At 33.6% G+C, this 20,000-nt stretch overlaps 1 protein-coding gene across 2 annotated transcripts in view; it reads left to right on the forward strand.

Moving 5' to 3' along the window:
• LOC115213303 (BAI1-associated protein 3-like) overlaps positions 1 to 20,000 on the forward strand; it is a 1,469,361-nt gene that overhangs the window by 1,253,453 nt on the left and 195,908 nt on the right. For both annotated transcript variants that reach the window (XM_036504187.1, XM_036504188.1), the window contains one exon: positions 7,727 to 7,817. In XM_036504187.1, coding sequence (XP_036360080.1) covers positions 7,727 to 7,817 — 91 coding nt within the window. The remainder of the gene's footprint in view (positions 1 to 7,726; positions 7,818 to 20,000) is intronic.

Below are 20,000 nucleotides of genomic sequence, written 5' to 3' on the forward strand. Positions count from 1 at the left end.
GAATAATGAATAAATTATAATAATGAATAAATAAAAAATATTTTTCCAAAATCTGGTGATCTTCTTTTTCTCAAGATATATATATAATAATAATAATAATAATAATAATAATAATAATAAATAACAGGCAGTGGCTCTCATGGCTTCTGATCTTAACTGATTGGAAGTGTTATAATGTACGTTGTTTTGTCTTGGCATAAAAGATGGGCTACAGCAAATATTCTGCTCAATACCACATATTCAATCGTCAGTTGTTTGACCTTAACCAGTTGCGCATGTCCCTTGCTGGCTAACGATATGTGCATCTCTGATCACAAGTGGAAGTAGTGGGAGAGCATCATAACCATGTGTTGAGAGAAATTCTTAGGTGGTTGAATGATTCACCTCTGGAAACATGAGTTTTTTGTTCATCATCCTTAAAACAACCCTTATTCAAGGACCTTTGCGCAGGATGGGCTATTCAACGTGAAGAAAATACTAACTGGGCCCCCACCGATTAGGTCATGTGCTGTTTATGTTGATACGGGATCACCATGTTCCGCGAGTATGTTTGAGTGCATGTGCCTGGTGTACCCATATCAGACGGGTAGTTATGATGGCTGCGCATATCTGTACCCAGTGTTACTTTGATAGCATGTACTGCTATTTCACCCAATCATAATAATAATAATAATAATAATAATATAGGCACAAGTTTTGAAATTAGGTACAAGGCTTGAAATTTCCGGGGAAGGAGAATGGCCAGCTTCATCGTTACCAGTGCTCACCAGGAACTTATTTTATTGACCCCGAAAGGATGAAAGACAAAATGTGAGAGATTCCCAACTGTCTTCGATAGTTAAAAGTTCGACTCCCACCATATGTGCTACCTTTCATATTTATAAAGGCACTTAGCTCTGAAATAACTTGATTCACCTTGCTCTAATAATTTACATGTTTGTGAAAATGGAAACACTGTTAAATGAAATTGTATTCCGTTAACCTGCAATGCTGAGTACAAATTATGGGAATTTATTAATATATAAACGGTATTTTAATTAATTTTTATTGAGAAGGAAAAATAATTAACTCTATAGTTTATTCTTGTTAAGAAAACATGAGACAACCTCGAAATTTAATAAAAATCGAATGCAGTGCTGGATGACCCTATTCATCGGTAGTAACCTTCATACTTTGCACGAAGTGTAAGTTTATGGTAATATCTTTATAATGCATTTCACCAACCATCCAGCTCCCTTATTAATTTTGCTATTAACACTCAACGTACTTTACAATCATTCTATTTAGTTATCTGTTACGATTATTAAAAGCTAAGTAATAACATTCATTAACCATAGTTACATAGACTAATTCTGGTGTCGTGCACAATATTGTTTGCAAAATTCGAACTGATTCAGGCTGAATGCCAAACTTTGCTACTCTGATACAAAAGAGAGATTTATTATTTGGCAAAATAATAAAGTGTGAGGCGGTTTTTGCTTTTGATGTTTTCGCTTTTACTGAAAATGTGTTCTCGAAGTAATTTATCTTAATGAGTGACAACTGATTGTTGATTAGATATTTTGGTATTTTTCTGGCACACAGTAAGATATATTTCTTAAGAAATAATGATTATTTTGATCCATACTCAAATAGAAGAAAAACAAGTTGAAGAATAGAAGATGCGTTAGAGTGAGGATGAACAAATAAGCCGGGTTCATATAATCTTTATCAACTTAAATAGCCTTTCTACTTCTCTTTACTTAATTAGAATTTGTCTTGTTTTACCTCATTGTTGGCATAAATGTAATTCAGAACTTTAAAAAATTGTCTCTGATCTTTAACGATGGAAAATAAAAGGATTAATAACAAACATAGAAGTGGCAGTATTTGACCAGAGGATATTCTAAAAAGCCCACACAATGTAAATAATGAAGATACGTATGCTATGAAACTCCCTTTTAATTTAAGCCTTTATTTAGATTTAAAATTAGGTCTAGGATTTCAGTAACTTATGTGTACTGGTATCATTGCAAATTAAAGCTATTAAGATGAAAGTTTTAGCTCTTTCTTTATCCTCAGAGTTAATTCCCACGCTTCAGGTTATTCTATTCAATCTCATATGATATTTATTTATGAAAGCTCCAATTTAATATACAATTAGGACATAAAGAAAAATACAGAATAAAAGTGTAATCTCCCTCTTCGCTGGTTTGATAATAAATCTTTATCCTCTTACCAGTTGTGAAATGGAAGAAATCGATCTTTCGGTACGTACATTTAAAGAAAGGATTGACTATTCCCCTCAGTCTTTCCTTTCTCAAAGTTCTTAATGTAAAAATAAAATAAATAGACTGGGACATTTGAAGGGCGGCTTAAACGCTTTACACTGGAGGAACATTTTATTGAGTTCAAAGATTCTACGTGATCGCTCAGCAACTAGAAATAGCAGCCAAACCTTGGAAATCACTCTATTTCGTGCTTTAAAAAATTGTCAATATTATAATATAGTCCTACATACCAATAAAAAGACGGAACGCTCATTGCTGGAGTGTATTTTATCAAAGATCTGCTCGATTAGAATGTTTTACAATGTATTATTATTAGTTTCTTCTGATTACTTACCATTGTTTTGAGAGCGACTGCTAAAAAAACATGGCAGAATGGTGAGAGCAGCGCGCAAAATAATTTGCAATATTTAGCTCGGCTGAATACATCCTGAGTTCAAATTCCACAGACGTCAACTTTGTCTTTCATTCTTCCGAGATCAATTAAAATTAAGTACCGAATAGCGACTAATACCCTTCAAAATTGCCGACCTTGTGCCAAAATTCAAAAACAATTAGCAGAAGAAGAAGAAGAAGATGCATTGCTGCCACATAAGTATCAGTGTGGACAAAGTAACTTGTATGATGATAACTCACTTTATGATTGGAGTATATAGTCCCATCAAACTTGATCTTTGGTTTTCACAGTTTAACACAGTCAACAACAGTTTAATATTAGTATCAATATAATTGGCGACATTCTTCCTTTCTATTATTATTATTATTATTATTATTTTATTATTATTATTATTATTATTATTATTATTATTATTATTTTTATTTTTATTTTTATTATTATTATTATTATTATTATTATTATTATCATCATACAGTACTTTTTAGAAAGTCGTAAAAATATCGGTCAGAAAATATGTCACAGTCGATCATTCATTTTGAAAAAATGTTTTGACCTTTTCTTCATTTTTTTCTCGCTTTATTCCCCCATAATATTTTTACCTTTTATAGACTTTTTCTTTTTTAACTTTTCGTATACTGTAAGTTACAAATAATTTTGGTATTGAAATATTTGGGAGAAATAGTGATACTTTCTCGATTCTATTTATGGTAACCTATAAATTGTTATTCATTCTCCAGTACAACTTAATATAACACGACAAAGAGAAGATCTTGGTCGTCTTTTTTGCCATTTCCAGCTCCTCTTCTAACTGTGATTTGAATATATTAAGATGGCTGTTAAAAGCAAAACGTCAGTAGAAATGTTGCTAGTGTTTTGCTGCTGCATTTTTGTTCTGAATCTTTTGCTGTATTTTCGTTCTTGATGTCGTCATCGATATTGACATCATTTCTACCGCTACTACTACTGCTGACGTTCATGTTGTTCTTGTCATTGTGAAGTATATAAAATGCATTTAAATGGAATATTCAAAACAAATAAGCTTTGAGGTACTATAGAGATTTTTGATGTATGAATTGTAATGCATTTTTGCTGTGGGGGATTATTGTTTTATTGTTATTTTTATATTTTTCTTCTTTTCTTCTTTTTTATGCTTCAGTGCCTAGAGTAGTTTCAAAATAATCAGGCTTCAAGAGTTTGTTGCCCAATGCCTCAAAACAGCAGCTTATTGAAGTATTTCTCGATTAACTTTGAGATCGTTTTATTTTTTCCCTTCTTCAAAGTTTAGACATTCTAACACCATTTGGATTGAGGAAGCTTTCTTGAATCGTTGTTGTCACCGTGTATCTCACATAGGCTACCTACAATCCTCACCTTACACAGCAAGCTGTATAGTAACCAAACTGGAGACAGATTCAAGATCTTGGCAATTCCATAGCACATTTCAACTACCTGAAACTCAGAACTTCTGTCGTTTTCTGTTCGTATTGCAGCAGTTCCTTCTCTTCTGTATCCAAAGTAACTACTTCCAATTTTGTGAAATAAGTTTTAGCCCAAAAAATACTATCACAAAGTCTTTCATCCTGCATGTACGATTCACGCCAACAATAGGGCAAACCAAATACTTTGTAATATGTTGCTTAAGCTGATTTTGATTTTAACATTTGGTGTTAAAATTGAGGACCGAAGATGGTGTCTATTTTCTTTTCTATTTAAAATTTTCATTTTGCAAACAGGCTAATTTTCCATCTTCCTTTCTCTTTCTGCTTGTCCGTCTGTCTCTCGTATAAATACATACATACATACACACACATACACATACATACACACACAACACACACACACACACACACACATATTTATATATATATATATATATATATGAAGAGAGGCGGGGTAGAGACGGGGGCAGAAATATGTGCCCCAGTGTTCAGTTTTGCCCTATAAAACTCACCCTTTCAAAGATTAAAAAAAACCTTCATTTCATTTAACTTTTCAAAATTATGCATCAGCTACACAAACCATAGACACCACGTACCAGGCCAACGATGATTCCACGAAGAGAGACCTATAATGTTCGCGAAGTGAACTATTTTACCACACAATCAAGGCTGTAATGGACAATATTTAATTCGATGGGTTGTAGCACGTGTTTCCGTTAGTTTGTGTGCGCTGTTTTTCTTTTCTTGTCTTCTCTTTTGTCTTACTGTAAATTTTATTGTACTCTTTCATTATTCGTTGTGTGTGTGTGTGTGTGTGTGTGTGTGTGTGTGTATGTGTCTATCTTTTTATCAATCTTACATATATAGACACACATACACATCTAAATTTTTTCTGTGTATAAGTATGTATGTATGGATCCACCTGCATCTATACTATTATATATATATATATGTGTGTGTGTGTGTGTGTGTGTTATATAAAGATATAAATGCATATATATGTGTGTGTGTATAATATATGTATATATATGTATTGATATATGTACGTATAGATGTATGTTCTCATCTCAGCGCATACATGCCTGTATACCGACAATTCCCATTGGATCAGCTTGTCAACTTTCGTATGAAATGTGTTTTTAAAATACAGTATCATAACTGACAGTATCTTAACTTCGAATCTTAGTAACTGTAAGATACTAGAACACAGGTTATAATTTACCTCAGGAGTTGATGCAACACCATCAAACTGAACACTATGATTCTGTTATATCTTTATACTTTTGAATTCCGAATATACGTAATATCCTGGCTTCTATTTCTGTTTCACTCCAGAAAAATATATGATTGAGTTAATAGGAGTCGACTAATAGAATTCCAAAGTTTCAAGTGTTACTGACCTACCACTAACAGGATTCTCACATTTTATTTTTCATTTATAATTTTGACTTTCTTTTGAGAAAAATTTGCATGATATGTCTTTATCCCTCATTTACTTCACACGTACACACACACACACCATGCACACATACGCACATATATATATACACATACATACATACATACATACATACATATATATATATATATATATATATATATATATATATATATATATATATATACAGAGAGAGAGAGAGAGAGACTCACATAGATAGATACAGAGAGAGAGAGGGAGAAATGTTTGATATATATTTGTATATCTGTAAAATGATATAACTGTAAAATCAGGATACATAAGCGAAAATGCATATTTTCCATAATTTTATTCTACTACAATGATAAATAACATGTTTGGCGTGGTTTTCATATTTACTGTTGCAAAGTTCGATATGCTTTGTGAGATTCCGATGCAGTACACCACACTTCCGTTAATTTGGACACGGTCATTAATGATGCCTTCCTTCAGATGATTCATATTTGTAATTTTTATTGAGTACTTCTTCTCCTTCAGTATAATCTCACTAAAAGAAGCCAAAAGGATTAATATTTGGTGAGCATCGTGACTATCCCACAAGGATATTAGCAACATTTCCCACGTATCCAGACGTTATGGTCAGCCTGTATAAGCGGTAATATGTATTCAAATACGCACGCCTATGTATAGATTGCGATTGAGCATTCGTCGTATTTGAATATAAAATTGATGAAACTGGAGTAAACAAAGAGTACGGCTGGACAGTTATTTTTTAATCACTACAAATGTTTTCACGCAACGTAGTTCTCCAAAAGTACAGGAATTTGATTAAGCAATTGATTATTTGTATAATGAGAACTAATTTTGTTTCCTCATGTGATATTCTACTGTTGTCTCTGTTAGTTTAAAATCTTCGACTTCAAGGCGATCGCCAATAAAACAAAAACTATTCCTCGACCTAATACATATAGATGCTCCTTTCCCGAATTCCCACAAAATCTAAAAACTCTTTAATAAACTTGAAACCATTTGACTTAAAATGAACATAAAATCTCTCTATTTCAAGATCAACGGTCATAACAAGAAATTATATGAATTGCATATATGCTTGTAAAAGTATTGTAGTTGTTGTATCTACGCAGTTATATAAATTACTCCTCTCTTCAATACATACCTCCAACCAGTAATCTCTCTCTATATATATATACAAAATTATATATATATATATATATATATAATATATATATATATATATATATATTATATATATATATATATATATGTTGCTGGTTGGAAGTGCTTATCTCCCCCTTTGAAAACATAAGAACACAGAAAATATGTCATGGCCAACAGGAAACGGTGTTTCCTAGGGTTAAATAGCAGTAGCATTCTTCCCTTTCATGGGACTGTCACATTAAATTGACAACATACCATCACTTTATATCTATATATATATATATATATATATATATATATATATATATATGCTCCAGCATAGCCACAGTCGCATTGCTGAAACTAATAAAAGAGTATACATGCATATGAATCTACCCCAGTACTTAATTTTGCTAAGCCTAGTACTTATTCCATTGATCACTTTATATATATGTATATGAGGCTAGAGAGAAAGAAAATATACATTTCTGTATGCGTAGCTGGAGACACATACACAGACTTATGTGCGTGTGTGTATTTATTTATTTATTTATTGATCTATTTAGTTATGTATTTATACACGCACATACAAAACAACTTCGATATGTTTTCCTTTCCCGCTGAGTAATGTCTACCACAAATAATTATAAACATCAAGGAAGCATTGATGTAGCAAAGACATACTACAAACGCTAATGCACAGATTTATCTTTTTGTTCGGTAATTAGGTTTCTCTTTCAAGTCTATGTTTCCGGATCCTTCTGGGTATTGAGTTTGCTTATAACTCCTTAAGTGTCGTTAGCATAGAACAAAGAATGTATTGGAATCGAATCAAGCCACAGTGACGAACTATATTCCACTGCTCTCCGGTAATAGTTTAGATTAACCAGTTACCCTCCTGGGTCGAGAATATTGTACAGATGTATGGTAGAAAACCATGAAGTACTTGAGGTTTTTATCTTTGTTTTGTCCACCAAATTTACTTTGCTCTTAATAACTTCAGAATAAAAATCTAATAATTTTATTTCCTTCTGTTTCGATCTTTTCACAGATGTCTCTCAAAAATATATGGCATGACAGCTTTCAAAGAGCTGTGTCCATTTGCCAAGGAATTACATTCGCAGATTGTGACAGCCATAAAGGTAACATTGAATTTATATTTTATTATTTTCTCAACGACTATATTTAGAGATGTTTTTTGTTAAATTTGTCCTAGTTTCAGTGAAAAAAATGTTCTCCAGCTACACTGAATTAATACTATTTGCACTGCAAAATCAAGTTAGTATCCAAATTATGCTTAACCATCTACCGTCGAGTAAAGTTGCTTATATGCCATTGGTTTGATATTCTTCTGACAGTGTTGGTTCGGTGACAGACTAATGCCCAGCATTTATTACATTAGTAAAGTTGTCTTCAAATTATGTCGGGTTTAACTTCGCCTTTCATCCTTCCTACGTCGTAGTGTCCATCAGATAAGTTCTTGAACTTGATTCGATTTCACAACATGTGTGGGCTTTGTGATTAAGATAGAAATCATTATCACGGAAAATTCTAATACTTTATCTGACTAAAGTGCCAAACTAAATATCTAGCTAAATACGTTTAGCCTCTTCTTTATGATTTCAAATCCTGCTTGTTGACAGATGCCTGAAAGCCAAGAATAAGTACATATCAGAACGCGACTTCTAATCAGTTTGGATTGCCAGTTGTAATCAAATCAGTTTATTTATTATCCTTGAGGAAAGACATAAAAACGTTACGCAAGTACAACATCGATTTTTCAGAACCTCTGGTTCCAAAGCCAATCCAGATAAACTGATTTTTTTTTTCCGAACCAGAGGTGATCACATTCGAAATTAAACAAATATTGAATTTACTCAATTAAATGAAATTCAGATACTTGTACATTAGCATACATGATTACAAGTTTATTAATATTGTACTGTGCTAGATACTGGTCCGTGAAAAATACCAGTAAACTACGCTGTCAGCTGCAGGAACATGAATTTCCTGTTCATAAATTTGTTCGGATTAGAAGGGTCCCGGACTATCAATATCAGGAAAGGTGGTATTGTACTTATACTAAATTTGTTATCCTAAGAGTGCGCCTTTTTTCGCACGTGAAAGAAATCAAATATTAGCAAAGTCAAATCTGTATCTAATACCCAAATTTTGCTTTTTTTTATTTTTTACCGGTCGATAAAGTAAACATCAGAAATATGTCTACTTCTAATCACTCGCTTCAAATTTTCAATAAGAATCAATGACTACTAATTTACTTTTGCTAAATTGAATGTTCTTAAACCCGAATAAATAATCGGCTCTTATTTCTTTACTGCCCACAAGGGGCTACACACAGAGGGGATAAACAAGGATAGACAAACGGATTAAGTCGATTATATTGATCCCAGTGCGTAACTGTTACTTATTTATCGACCTCGAAGGGATGAAAGGCAAAATCAACCCCGACGGAATTTTGAACTCTGAACGTAGCGGCAGACGAAATACTGCTAAGAATTTTGCCCGGCGTGCTAACATTTCTGGCTTCCAATAATCGGCTCTTATGATACAAAATACATAATACTGTAAAATAATATATGTATATACACACGCGTGCACACACACACACACACACAGATATATATATATATATATATATATATATATATATATAGATAGATAGATAGATAGATAGATAGATAGATAGATAGATAGATAGATAGATAGATAGATAGATAGATAGATAGACAGGCAGACGGGTAGGTAGGTAGGTAGGTAAGTAAGTAGGTGGATAGATAGATGGAGACATAGATAGATAGATAGATAGATAGATAGATAGATAGATAGATAGATAGATAGATAGATAGATAGATAGATAGATAGATAGATAGATAGATAGATGAGAAAACTGTCAGGAAGGATGAATTAGATTAGTTGACTTAATCGTATACGCTCCACTTCATTTCTATGCAAAATTCATCTCTGCAACAAATGATATATATATATATATTATATTTTGGTGCATCTCACGCCTAACCTGGTCAACGGCCATCTTAATCGCTTTATCCACAACCTCGATATCATTTCCTCGTTCATAAACTAAATTATATTTCGGAGTATCGGTTTAAGATGAATTACAGCTTTATCTAGTCTCAAACTCTTAACATATCTCAAAATAAACTCTCTTTTTCTCTTAGCACTGCTGCTGCCATTTTCATATAAATAGGAGGGAATCTACGATTCACAACAGTTCTTGCTTTTCTCTTACTTGAAGTATGAGCCAGTTATGTGCTCAGAAATAAGTTTTCGGTAGTTATCGACCATACTATTGTATCATCTTTGTTATATCTCATATGTATGCTAAAGTTTAGAAAACATTTATTGCTTCTTCATTAAAAAGGATAACGACGCAACTTTTGTGCATGTTAAATAGTTAAACTTCAGATGCATTTCTGAATAAGGTCATCAATTATGAATTCATCTCCGGTAACTTCAAAGCGCAGAGTTTCTTGCGTGCTAGATATTAATTTTTTGTAGCTTTTATTTTCTTTAATTTTGTTTAATATTGTATCGACGAATATCCAGTTGCTTTGTTAGTGCTATTATTAAGCGTGGTGGGTTGGCATATGAATCATTGAATCGCTGAACAAAGATTACGGATAGAGTGGAACGTCCTGAGTTCAAATGTCGCCAAGATCGAATTTGCTTTTCATCCATTCAGGGTCGATGAAATAAGCACTAGTTCATCACAGGGGCAGATGTAATGAAGTAGACCCCTCCCTCAGAATTTTAGGCATTGCTCCTATTTCCGAAAGTATTATTTAGCTACGATTATTTACGTTCAGATTTCAATTTCAGCTAGATCGAATTTACCCTTTAATATTCTGGATTACTTACAAGTAAAACACCAGTAAAATATTCTTTTCTTTTCTACTCTAGGAACAATGCCCACAATTTTGGGGGAAGGGGACCAGTCGATTAAATCGACCTTAGTACGCAACTGGTACTTACTTTATCGACCCCGAAAGGTTGAAAGGCAAAGTCGACCTCGGCGGAATTTGAACTCAGAAACTAAAGACAGACAAAATACCTATTTCTTTACTACCGACAAGGGGGTAAACACAGAGAGGACAAACAAGGACAGACAGACGGATTAAGTCGATTACCTCGACCCCAGTGCGTAACTGGTAATTATTTAATCGATCCCGAAAGGATAAAAGGCAAAGTCGACCTCGGCGGAATTTGAACTCAGAACGTAACGGCAGACGAAATACGGCTACGCATTTCGCCCGGCGTGCTACCGATTCTGCCAGCTCGCTGCCTTACACCAGTAAAATATTTAGGCCAAAATCATCGACTATAATCCTTCCCTGATAATTATTAGTCCTTTTTCCAAGGTTAGAAATAATTATTGCTGCCATTGTAAGGATGCTGGATTGGTAGGATCATGAGAGCCTCGGAGCGAACACCTTACGATTTTCTGTTACTGCTCTTTGAGTTCTAAGTTCAAATCCTGTTGAGTTCAGTTTAGCCATTCATTGTCTCTAGGTCGATAATAGCAGTCAGGTGCTGGGATCAATGGTATCAACTAATAAATTTCATCTACTCACAAATTTCAGGTTTTATGCCGTTGTGAGAAAAAAAATTATCATGTCTGTTCTTTTTCTGGTTTTCTTTTTTTTTTCTCATGTTTTTAAGTAACTTCTTCCGACCACTTATGGGCAATGTTGCAATATGAAGCAATTTTTCAATAAAAGATCAATGTGATCGATACTTTTTCCACAACATTTATGATCATGATGTATAGTGTGTCTCTGATTAGCACGTGACCCTTGTGTTAACGATAATAGCGTCACTATAGTGAAAAATATTACTGACACATTAAACAGGTAAATTAGCTACTTAAAGATAAGCACGTGTTGATTGATATGTATTCTTTCTGTTAATTTTGAGTGCGCAGTAATCAAAATCGGCCACTGGTCAGAAATTATGACACACTTAAAACTAGCTGCTATTTCTGGCAGATCGAGCAACCACATACTAGCTTCTTTTCTTGCTTCAAGTCAGATGACATTTATCCATGGGTATGTACTAAGATTTTTATTCAGTTTAAAGTAAGTGTCTGAAACCTATTTCTTTATTACCCATAAGGGGCTAAACACAGAGGGGACAAACAAGGACAGACATAGGTATTAAGTCGATTACATCGACCCCAGTGCGTAACTAGTACTTAATTTATCGACCCCGAAAGGATGAAAGGCAAAGTCGACCTCGGCGGAATTTGAACTCACAACGTAACGCAGACGAAATACCGCTAAGCATTTCGCCCGGCGTGCTAACGTTTCTGCCAGCTCGCCGCCTTAAGTGACTGAAACCGTTTAACAATGATGCAACATTTGTCTTCAGTGGATGATTTCAATTCCACCCACTTCGATTATGTAGTCAAAAATGCGTTTTGACGAGAAACTCCACATACTCGTAGCATTATTAGCGATTGGGTTTGTGCAAGTGAAGATAAATGCATTGAGTAGAGATTATAAAGATCTTAGTCATAAAGGCAGCGTTGTTTGGTATTGTATTATATCTGACAATCTCAGATTTGATATTAGTTTCAAATTTTGGAAGAAGGCCAGTAATTTCGGGGAAAGAAGGAAGTCGATTACATCGACCCCAGCGTTCAACTGGTACTTATTTCATCGACCCCGAAAGGATGAAAGGCAAAGCCGACCTCGGCATAGCTTGAACTCAAAATATAAGGTTGGACGAAATACCTATTTTTTTATTATCCACGAGGGGCTAAACACAGAAGGGACAAACAAGGACAGACAAACGGATTAAGTCGATTATATCGAACCCAGTGCGTAGCTGGTACTTATTTAATCGACCTCGAAAGGATGAAAGGCAAAGTCGACCTCGGCTGAACTTGAACTCAGAACGTAAAGACAGACGAAATACCGCTAAGCATTTCGCCTGGCGCGCAAACGATTCCGCCACCTCACCGCCATATTTCAAGTCTAATATTATAGCTTCAACATAGCACATGTCCTCAAATGACATCGATTTACCTAACAAGAAGTGAATAGCCATCAAGGGCGATTAAACTATAGATTTTGTGAAACATTAATAGAGATGTAATGCCTTTCAGAATGATTTTAAAATTGCAAAAATGTAAGGAAAAATTCTGCCCCAACATTACTTCAGTGTTTGTTTACTCATGAGGCTTTCTGTAATACTCTTCGTCCATACTGTGTGTGGTTAATTTGCATAAAGCGAAGAGAAACTGTAAGAGAGAATTTGATGTTAGTCATTGGCTGTTCGTTTCTTATCACTAGGATTGTATTTACTGTCTCTGATCAAGTAACACACATAGTTTAGCCCATGCTGCTACAAATTCATAAAATAACAGATCACCAAAACTGCTTGCTGCGTCAAATTAGTCATTGTTTTGTTGGTTAGCAGCGGTTGGTGTTCAATTAATATTGTCAGTTAAACTTTCAGTCGATAATTAGAACGAAGAGTTTCTCTATTAATTGCCTTGAAATCAAAATGCTTTTTGGTTGGGTAAAGACTGTGGTAGCTATTTGACATTAGGGGTGATGATCGGTATGGAATGATCCATCTTACGCTAAACGCGTCAGTTCCTGACCGACAACATTTGTTTGATGTTTTACTAACCATTAACGTATTGTTCTAACTCGAGCGCATGTCTTCGTGATTTCTCGACGTTGAGGAAATAGCAGCTAAATCTCCCTGAAAAAATACACTACGATCCTAAAAGAATAACACATTAAACATTGATATTTGTATTCTGTACAGTTCCTTCCATGGTCACCATTGGAATACTTTTGGTCATAGGCTGACTCGGTAACAACTGAACTAAGGTTGATCATCAGCATCAACAAAATGGACAACAATCATAGCAACGAAAATGGCGCATCATTATAGAAACGTTTTTAGCATTAAAAATGTAAAATAAGTCGAGAGTCAACTTCGCATATATCTGCAGAAGCCGACTTGATCCTGAGGTGCTGTATACTTCATGAAACAGCTTGTGATAGTGAATTATTTGTTATTTTCCTTTCCACCAATCAACCTAGTTATAATTCCATTTATTGAATAGAAGAAAAAACAACAACCAATTGAGATGACATGTAACCTATACAGCGATCTTCTCTGTTAATTAGTTGCCAGAAAAATCTTCAACAATTTTTATATTTTGATTTATACATAAATAGATTTTTAAAAAAATATACGTAATCATTGGCAGGAAATTATGAAAGAAATATTGCTTGATATTTGTAGCAGTTGGTCGTTCGTTTTACGAGTAGATTATTTCAAAGAATTTCCACTAACCCCAAGAAATAAACGGCATGTCATTATACAAAAGAGAAATCTTTTCAGACATAAGTTGCGCCAATTTTAAATCGATTAATTTTGTCTGCCTCTATAACACAAAATCATTTCTAAAAATGATCGAATTTTTCAATTATATTGTGCATGGTGATAGTATATGGTTTTTATTTTTTCACTTTATTCATCTTCACCTAAAATTCTTCATTAGTTTCTTCAGTTTTCTTCTTCCTCCCTTTCTTTCTCGTCTACTTCTCTTTCTAATTCTCCTTCTTATTCTTCTATAATTTTCAACTTTAAAATATTTATAGCGTAATCCAAAAATTTCAAGATGAAAATATACCTATTGATTTTTCTACTTTCTTTTCAAATTTAATCTTTATCTTCAAAAGCAAAAGGCGTCAGTCGGAGAAAATTTCGAAAAACTTCATAATAGGTATTTTAAGTTTGTACACTCAATACAGAAATTGTAAGATTATACGGACAGACACACACGCGTACACGCACGCATACACACACACACTGAAACACACACACACACACACACATTTATGTGTCAGTATATATATATATATATAAATAAATTATATATGTATATACTATTGCACACACAAGTAAATTTACAAGATATACTTTTATGAATGTATAAACTGTTTTATACATGCACACACACACACACACACATATATATATATATATATATATATATATATATATATATATATGTATTGACATGTATATAACTAAATATAAATATGATTAGATGATGATAACCATATATATGATTTTTATTCATATAATTTGTGTACATATATAATTATATATACGCACATGATTTTATGTATATATATATATATCATCATCATCATCATCATCATCATCATCAGTTATTCAGATAAGCAGTTTATACTCACGTACATTTCTATGTACAATAGTGTTCATAGGCATATAGTTGTCTTTGAAAATATCTTTTACATAATGAAATTTTGATTAAACTGATTTGGAATCGTCTCTGTTTTGGCCTGAAGTGTTTGTTATTTCGTTTAATTTTGATGGCAGCTGACTCCATTAGAATATAATCGAAACTGCATGGTGCAATTACATAAATGACAATAACTTACATCTTCGTTTACATTTTTTTATTGTCTTCTTCTTGATAACGTTCCATTTTAAATAGCATTTCTACCATTAAAAATTCATTCCTGCATGCTCACTTGATAATCTCAACGCTATTGGTATTTGCTGCTATCTTAAGATTTTTTCTATTATTATTATTCATTATTCTGGTATGCTAATGAATCCTTATATTTAACGAAGGTCGTTATATGTTTTATTGTAAGGAAAGGTTACTAAACACGAATATCAATATGCTAATATTTGTTTTCGACACGACCGAGAAAGCAGATATTCTGTGACGAATAATAGCATAATATGATGTTTCTACTCCTTTCCTGGAGGCATTGCTTAAATAAGTAAACTGATAGGGTTGCGGCTGGCAATCCAAACTGATTAAAAGCTACGTTTTTCTTATGAATTTATTCTTGGCTCTTAGGTGTCTTTTAGCAAATGTACTTAAGAGAATGTACTAATATCCTTCATATATTTGATGAAGAAAAACAACAGACTTTGGACTGCAGGAGCTATGTATCAACCTAATCGATTCCAATATATTTCTCGAACTTAATCTACGGTTCTTGATTGAATGAAAAGTAAGATCGATCACTCTGGGATTCGACTAAATACCACAAGGCATTTAATCGGATGATGATTTTTTTTTGTCAATTCACCTACTTTTTCCCCATTTTCTTATCTTTTACTTCTGTTTACTTTTTGTTCCTTTTTCTCTTCTCTTACCTGCCTCATTTTCTTCTTCCTCTTTCCCTTTTTCTATCTTTTACATCTTCATCTATATTTTTTTTCTCTTTTTACACTTATTTTTCTCCTGACAGTTGCACTGAGATGCGCTGCACCCCACCACTCCAGGATTCTTTATCCCCATTAGCTTTCATAGTTTTTCATTCATACGTTGTCTATATCCACCAATAACATCAGTGTAGTAAGTTGAATGCATTAATAAATTATTAATATGTCATACGTATTCATTCCTAATACGTTTCGGCAGATTCGAATGAAAATATGTTAATCGCTGTTGTATTTTGTCAATGGGTAACAACTTCGTTCAGTTCAATGTGTTCATAATGCACTCGATTTATTAGAGTAAAGCGACTTTGGGACACTTGTTGTTTCGACATCTTTGGGTCTTCTCAGGCTCTGACTTCTGACTAATGAATCTAACAGGAGTTTTGGCTGTTGTTTATATATTCATCAAAAGAGTTTTTTTTTTTCTGATGACTTTACTGGATGAATAGACAGAATACAGAAAAGCCCAAACATATTCATTTTCACACAGGCATGTGCCAATTCAATGCTACAGAAAGATACACATGCTCAATATTTCGTGCACTGGAATCGAATCCAAAATGTCGTGCTTACGAAGCAAAATTTCTAACCACTTAGTCATTGGTTCTCTCTTACTCTCTCTCTCTCTCTCTCTCTCTCTCTCTCTCTCTCTCTCTCTCTCTCTCTCTCTTTGTCGTCCCTCTATATATATATATATATATATATATATATACACTTATAAATATATATATATATACATTTGTATACGCACAAACACACACACACACACACAGTCATTTCACTGCGGCCATGCTGGGGCACTGCCTTGAAGAATTTTAGTAGAATGAATCGAACACAGTGCGGACTTTTCTTTTCAATCCTGGTATTTATTCTACCCCACTCTTATTGCCTAACCGCTAAGTTATAGGGTATGTAAACAACACCAGTTGTCAAGCGACGATGGTGATAAACACCGATAGAAAGACACACACATACACATACAACATCGGGAACAATTTCGTGCAAGGCACTCTGGCAAAGCGCTGCCCCGCTAAGTGGAAAACATATGTGTCGTTGTGGTTTTGTGGATCGAAACAAAGCAGGCCTTATCGTCCACTCAAGAATCCATCATATGTATGTGTGTGTATATGTGTGTGTGCGCGTGTGTATACATATATATGTATACATATATAAATGCATATCTATGTATATATATACGTATGTATATATGTATATATATATATGTATGTATGCTTGTATATATGTATGCATGTATATATGTATTTATGTATATATGTATGTATATATGCATATATGTATGTATATGTGTGTATACATATATATATGTATGTATGTATATGCGTATATATATATGTATATATATATGTGTGTGTATATGTATGTATACATGCATGTATATATGTATGTATATATGCATATATGTGTATATATGAGTATATATATATATGTATATATATATGCGTGTATATGTATGTATGTATATGTGCGTGTACACATATATATATATATGTATATATATATATATATATGTGTGTGTGTGTGTGTGTACACATAGAAGCCAAGTCGTGGGACCGACCTCAGAAACTTATGGTTGTGAAGCCAAATTCTTAACTCCGTAACCGTCACGTTACTCATCTTATCTTACACCCGTTCTTTTCGTTGAAATTCATGAATTTTAGAACATGTTTTATTTTTGTTTTAATATCTCTGATCATGTATAGTGCAAGAAGCGTTCGTATATAATGCTATAAGAAAAAGTATATTCGTATACGTCTCAATGTCCCAATTATTTCTGAGCGTCGGACAAAACCCCACAAGGACAAACCCTTCAAAAAAAAAAGGCCTGAGTAAAAAGAAACGCTGGTGACGAAACTTCCTAGGAAAAAACGAAAACAAATAATTTTTTTAGTCGCAAGTTTTACTCTTATTATTTGTAGTTTCTGAACACTTCTCTAAGATGTAAACTATTACATTAATGGTATAATATATTGTGCTCATTCTGGGATCCGGGACCCTCTTCGGTCACGACACTGACCATGGGATTGCACCTAGAAAGTTACCCTCCTAGTCACAAGTCTGGGCATGGTTGTTTATGGAAGACCAGCAGTCGCCCATGCATACCGTCCTCCCCTCTCCACGCCACCAGTGTTATCCAAGGGAAAGGCAAAGGCCGATACAGCTAGGCACTCGTGACGTCGCAACTCATTTCTACAGCTGAGTGAACTGGAGCAACGTGAAATAAAGTGTCTTGATCAAGAGCACAACACGCAACCCGGTCCGGGATTCGAGCTCACAACCTCACGATCGTAAGCTCGACGCTCTAACCACTGAGCCATGCGCCTTCATAATTATATAATTATATAATGAACATAGTTAAAAGAATTATATAATTATATAATGAACTTAGTTAAAAGAATTATATAATTATATAATGAACTTAGTTAAAAGAACATCATGCCATATTTTTGAAAAATTAAAAGAAACACAGCATTGAAAGCCCCATTAAGTGTTGAGGTTCATTTACAGTTCATTTTGCTACAACCTGGTGCAGTGCCCTACGCCATTCATAAATATCTCTACAGTCTCCCTCTCATTCACATAGTACACAACGGGTGTTTTTCCCTAGTGCGGATTTCTCCAGACCTCATTATATCTTTTCATAATATGTTTCGATCTGTTGCTTTGCCACACCCTTCCCCAAGACTAATTCATAGTCTTTTTTTTTTTAAACTTTCTTTAGAGATATTAAAGATATTTCAGTTCTAAAAATACGATAATCTTCCTTTGCGAGATTGAAAAACTATAAAACAAATTATCGAAAGTTATCTATCTGTTAAACGAGTGCAAACAAAGCGTTTTAGTTAAAAGCAAAATCTAGCCATAAATTCACAAAGAATCACAACAAAAGTTAATGCCATTATTATTATTATTATTATTATAGTAGTAGTAGTAGTAGTAGTAGTAGTAGTAGTAGTAGTAGTAGTAGTAGTAGTGGTGGTGCTGGTGGTGCTGGTGGTGGTGATATTATTTGTATTCTGTTCGCGTTTCCTTACTTTGTGGAATTCTTTCTTTTAAATTTAGATAGTTTGCACAAAATTTCCAAAACGAAAGCGAAGAATATACAGATATAGAAATATGTGAACATTACTAAGAATGGTCCGCACATAAATTTTCTGAGAATACTTCAAGTTTGATTTACTGGAGTCTGACATTTTGTGCATATTTAATGCAAATATGTTTTAAAAAAAGAAAAAGCAAATAGATCAGATAATAGAACAGAGGAAGGAGATAGTATATAGGTAGAAGGAATTTTAAGATATGCAAAGGGAGACAAACAAATGGTTAGTTGAATATGTATGTAGGTTGGGTTGATATAAGTAGAAGGTAATAAAGAAGGATAGATATTAGATAGGACGGACCGAATTTAAATTGAATATATTTTGACGTTTTTCTCTATTTAATATGAGAATTAGTGATAATAGATATTATAGCGAAGGTATGTATATTGGCTGGGGAATGGAAAGATTAGACTGTAGCGAGTGTAGGCTTTAAGTAAGAAGTTTAACTGAAGGTGTAGACAGTAATGGCGATAGAGGGATACATTAAGATATTCATAGGTAAAACGAATTCGTTTCCTGAAACATCATTTTTTGCAATATATTGAGATTGATTAAATTAACGGTAATCCCTGATTGTTAAAGTTTGGTATTTTGCCTAATCGAAAGAATTAAATTCGATAGAGATGTAGAGGTGTAGACAGGATGATGTAGGTAAATCGATATTTTGATAAATAAACAAGAAAATGCCCGCACACACACACGTATAATGGCAACTTCTTGTAGATTGCTTGGATATGGTATACATACGTATAACCTATTGTAGAAACTGAACTGAAAATTTCGTTATCTCATTGTGTATCTATTGCTGCCTAACTCTTTACCTAACCTGTGTATCACTCGTCATAAGCAGGACATATTTCTTTGGCATCTGTGTATCATATATGATGCGCATTCCAATTTTTTTCAAGCGACTAAGTAATGTGGTTCTGTTGAAAG

Source organism: Octopus sinensis, linkage group LG6 (genome assembly GCF_006345805.1).
Source record: "Octopus sinensis linkage group LG6, ASM634580v1, whole genome shotgun sequence".
In the NCBI taxonomy this organism is placed as follows: domain Eukaryota; kingdom Metazoa; phylum Mollusca; class Cephalopoda; order Octopoda; family Octopodidae; genus Octopus; species Octopus sinensis.